This window comes from Zingiber officinale, chromosome 7A, assembly GCF_018446385.1.
Source record: "Zingiber officinale cultivar Zhangliang chromosome 7A, Zo_v1.1, whole genome shotgun sequence".
Classification (NCBI taxonomy): Eukaryota; Viridiplantae; Streptophyta; class Magnoliopsida; order Zingiberales; family Zingiberaceae; genus Zingiber; species Zingiber officinale.
In genome coordinates, this window is record NC_055998.1 from 122,920,920 (window position 1) to 122,925,369 (window position 4,450).

Below are 4,450 nucleotides of genomic sequence, written 5' to 3' on the forward strand. Positions count from 1 at the left end.
AGAGTGATTATCTTAATATTAAATAATTCTTAATGAATATTAACTACCTGTGGAGGGCGCTAAAACGCGTTTTCCAAATATCTACATTCCAACAATATGTCATAAAATGAAATTTCTGGTTTGTTTTATTTTATAAATTATAAGAGTAAACTATAATATTTTAAATCACAGGAAGAACGGAAAGAGTAGGTAAGTTATAGGGGTAAAATGTAAACTTTTCAATATAAAATTCAAAAAACCGACGGTAATGCGTCTCGCCGAATCGCCGCCTATTAGTTCTCATCCATCGTCCACTTCCTGGCTCAGCGTCTCCCCCACCATGAGCTTCCATCGCCACCACGTCCTCCTACTCTTCTTGTCGGCGCCCTTCTTCTTTGACCTGATTGCCGCCGATGTCTGCGTCTCCGACGACAGCTCCGCCCTCCTCCAGCTCAAGGGCGGCTTCTCCGACGCCTCAAAGCTCGCATCTTGGCGGTCCGGTTCCGACTGCTGCACGTGGGAGGGCGTGTCCTGCTACAGCTCCACCGGTCGCGTCGTCTCCCTCAACCTCAGCAGTTTCTCGCTGTCCGGAATGATCGACCTTGCCCTCTTCAACCTTACCCACCTCACATCGCTCAACCTCGCGCACAACCTGTTTGATGGGATTCCCTTACTGGATTTGCCCTTCTCGAAGCTTGTTAACCTCACCAGCCTCAATCTCTCCTACGCTGGATTTTCCGGTCAAATCCCGGCCGACATAGGTCGCCTCCGGAATTTGGTGTCTCTGGACATTTCCACCTCCGCTTTAGCAGAGCCCCTTGACATTTCGATAAAGCTCCAGGATCCCAATTTCGGAACCCTAGTTCGCAACCTTAGCAATCTGAGAGAACTTGTCTTAGATGGCGTCAACATCTCGGCCGATGGGTACGAGTGGTGCGGGGCAGTGTCAGCTTCAACCCCGGGACTGCAAGTGCTGAGCTTGTCGGGCTGTTCCCTCTCCGGTTCCATTCACTATTCCCTCTCCAACCTCTCATCGCTCTCGACGCTTCGCCTATCTGGGAATTCCTTGAGGTCCAGCGTTCCCAATTTCCTTAGTAATTTCTCATCTTTGAGTGTGCTTGTCCTCGATTCTTGCGGGCTTCAGGGATACCTTCCTGAAAGCTTATTTCGACTCAGAAATCTGACAGTTCTTGATGTTTCCAACAACCCAATGCTTTCTGGGCACTTGCCGGAATTCTCCGTGGCTAGCGCTTTGGAAATTTTGTTGCTCTCCGCGACGAACTTTTCTGGTGTTCTACCGGAATCAACTGGTAACCTCAAAGCTTTGTCAAAATTGCAGCTTTCCAATTGTAGTTTTTCTGGTTCAATACCACCTTCGATGGCAAATCTCACGCAAATGATTCACTTGGACCTTTCTCTGAATAGTTTCAGCGGCGTTATTCCTCCAACTGATCAATGGTCGAAGATTGCCGACATAAACCTTTCACATAATAACCTGACAGGAAAAATCCCTTCTTTCTCGAGTAAGGATGGATTTGGCAACCTCAAAAAAATTGATATGAGGAACAATTCACTCTCTGGACCGATTCCTGTTTCGCTGTTTACTCTACCCTCTTTACAGGTTCTGTACCTTAGCCAGAATATGTTTTCAGGTCCGCTCAAAAATTTTCAGAATGCTTCTCCCTCCTTGACGACTGTTGACGTGAGCGATAACAGTCTGGAAGGGCCAGTTCCAGAATCCTTGTTCAATCTCTCAGGATTAAAAGTTCTTTCACTTGCATCAAACAACTTCGATGGTATGCTAGACATTGATCAGTTCTGGAAATTGAGAAATCTCTCTAATCTTGACCTGTCAAACAACATGTTGAAGATAACAGAGAGAGTTAATGGTTTATCTAATAGTTCATTCCCAAAGATTAGTACATTGAAGTTGGTTTCCTGCAATTTAGAAAAGATTCCGGCATTCTTGCAAAATCTTCGTGGGATCAGTTACCTTGACCTCTCAAACAACAGCATTCCAGATGCAATACCAGAATGGATATGGAGCATTGGCAATGGAAATCTTGATTACTTGAATCTGTCGTACAACTTATTTACGTCTGTGGAAGGACCACCAGCAAATCTCAGTACGCCATCTCTGATGATCCTGGATCTCCATAGCAACAGGCTTCAGGGGCCTATTCCACTCCTTCCACTGAACACTATTGTTCTGGACTTCTCAAGCAACTATTTTTCGTCTGTCATTCCAGAAGTCTTGATCATCCACCTGAATTACACAGTTTTCCTATCACTTTCTAACAACACACTCACAGGTGAAATTCCAGTCTCAATTTGCAATGCTAACTTTCTTCAAGTCCTTGATCTCTCAAACAACAACTTGAGTGGTTCCATCCCATCATGCCTCTTGGAAGGAAGTAATGATTTGAGAGTCCTAAATCTGAGGGGAAATAAATTATATGGACAGTTTCCACAGGACATTGTTGAAGGATGTGCTCTTCGGACAATAAATCTCAACCATAACCAACTTCATGGGAAGTTGCCTATGTCCTTGACAAATTGTTCTTCGTTGGAGGTCCTTGATATTGGCAACAATCATATAAAAGACTCATTTCCGTATTGGCTGGGGAACCTTTCTGAGCTGCGGGTCCTTGTTATGAAGGCCAATGAATTTTATGGAACCCTTGTAAATCCTCCGGGAACCATAGAAAGCTATCATACCTTCTCAAAGCTGCAAATTTTTGATTTGTCATCTAATAATTTTATTGGTAACTTGCCCCAAAATTGCTTTAGAAATCTCAAAGCCATGTTGTTTAATTCAGATATTGACCGCCAAACAGTTGGTTTCAGATTCTTACAATACAGTAAATCATCTTATTATGAAAATACTGTTACAATCACAAGCAAAGGGCTGACATTGACACTATCGAAAGTCTTGACAATTTTCACAGCAATCGACTTCTCAAACAACATGCTAAATGGCAGCATCCCGCAGACCGTTGGTGACCTAACTTCACTTTGTGTTCTAAACCTTTCACGCAATCTCCTGACAGGTGGGATCCCTCCTAAGCTTGGAGCCATGACACAACTGGAGTCATTGGACCTCTCCACGAACCAACTCTCTGGAGAGATCCCTTTGGAGCTAACTTCGTTGACCTTTCTCTCTTTTCTGAATGTCTCATACAATCATCTGGTTGGACCAATTCCACAGGGCAAACAATTTACCACATTTCGAGAAACTTCATATGAAGGAAATGAACTATGCGGCGAACCATTGGCAAAACAATGCAATGAAGTGCCTCGTTCAGACTCTAGTTTGTCATCCTCAGCTTCATCAACGAATCTAAACTGGCAATGCATTGCCATGGGTTTGGGGTTTGGAGGTGGCTTGGCAATTGTTATTGGGCCTTTAATGTTTTGGAATGAAAGTAGGAAGTGGTACAATAAGCATGTTGACAACATGCTCAGAGCACTTTTTCCTGGATGGTTTTGTGATTATTGTGGGGAGGTCAAGGTGGCAGCCGATGATGTTGGCTATGACTTGTGTGAGATAGAAGATGAAGGCCAAAGATTTTGCCTCTTCTGTACTCGTCTAGAGTTTCATTCAGGCAAAGCCATTATACATCATGTGCAGTGCTCTTGTCCTAGAGATTTGACTGTGGAAACATGAGATTTTGTCTGTACAGAACTTTTGATCAGAGGTAATAGAAAATTCCACACAGCTACTTTGTATGAAATTAGATCTATTAATAGAGTCATCCATCCATTTCTTTTTTTATTTCTTATAATTTTAACAACATTGCTTTTAACATATTGTTGCATAAAACACATGTTCTACGAGCCAACTTGTCATCTCAACCCCAAATTATTGCCTTTTGCTCTGCATCAGCATTGGATCCTTCTGCAATTTGAAATACATTTCGTTTTGTTAAATGATCACCATCGTTTATCAATCCACTAACAAGTTATCTAATTACTGTAATGTTGTGCTTACATATGATCTAATTACTATAATGTTGTGCTCAAGCAAAAATAAACCATCTTAAAGTGTTCTAATCTTATTTCGAAGTATTCAGTTATAAACAGGACGATTGAGTAATGTTTGATAATTCGGAGACTCCTAACTTGTGGGATTTATCTAGCACGTAGGTTGAGTAAGGAGCCCATTGTTTATATTTTTCTCCTCTTCCATGCAAGCAATATGCAGAGTCTACATGCAATCTCATGGATTCTGGATCATGTATTATTTTCATCTGTTGTTTCCTTGTCTGTCTGGTGGGTGATGGAGCAGACAAATCACAGTGTTTGTTCCTTAGTGGAGATCAGATGAGACTAGAGTTATGTTCCTGAATGAGTTCTTTTTTCCACCACAGATTGAAAGGTGCAAGCATTAATGTCTAGGATAAGCTTTCTTTTTCATTGATAGAGTTCGACTGTGAAGGCCATTGCGTTAGTCATATATCAATTTAGCACT

The 4,450-nt window shown here is 42.2% G+C and overlaps 1 protein-coding gene across 1 annotated transcript; it reads left to right on the plus strand.

The window, feature by feature from the left end:
- Nucleotides 1-257: 257 nt before the first annotated feature.
- Nucleotides 258-3,754, plus strand: LOC122002313 (receptor-like protein 7). Its single transcript, XM_042557443.1, has one exon. It carries the CDS (start codon nucleotides 320-322, stop codon nucleotides 3,644-3,646), a length of 3,327 nt encoding a protein of 1,108 aa, XP_042413377.1. The 5' UTR covers nucleotides 258-319; the 3' UTR covers nucleotides 3,647-3,754.
- Nucleotides 3,755-4,450: the final 696 nt, after the last annotated feature.

Bases quoted from the DNA above. Each gene is read 5' to 3' on its own strand.
- LOC122002313 (XM_042557443.1), top strand. From the start codon at position 320: ATGAGCTTCCATCGCCACCACGTCCTCCTACTCTTCTTGTCGGCGCCC.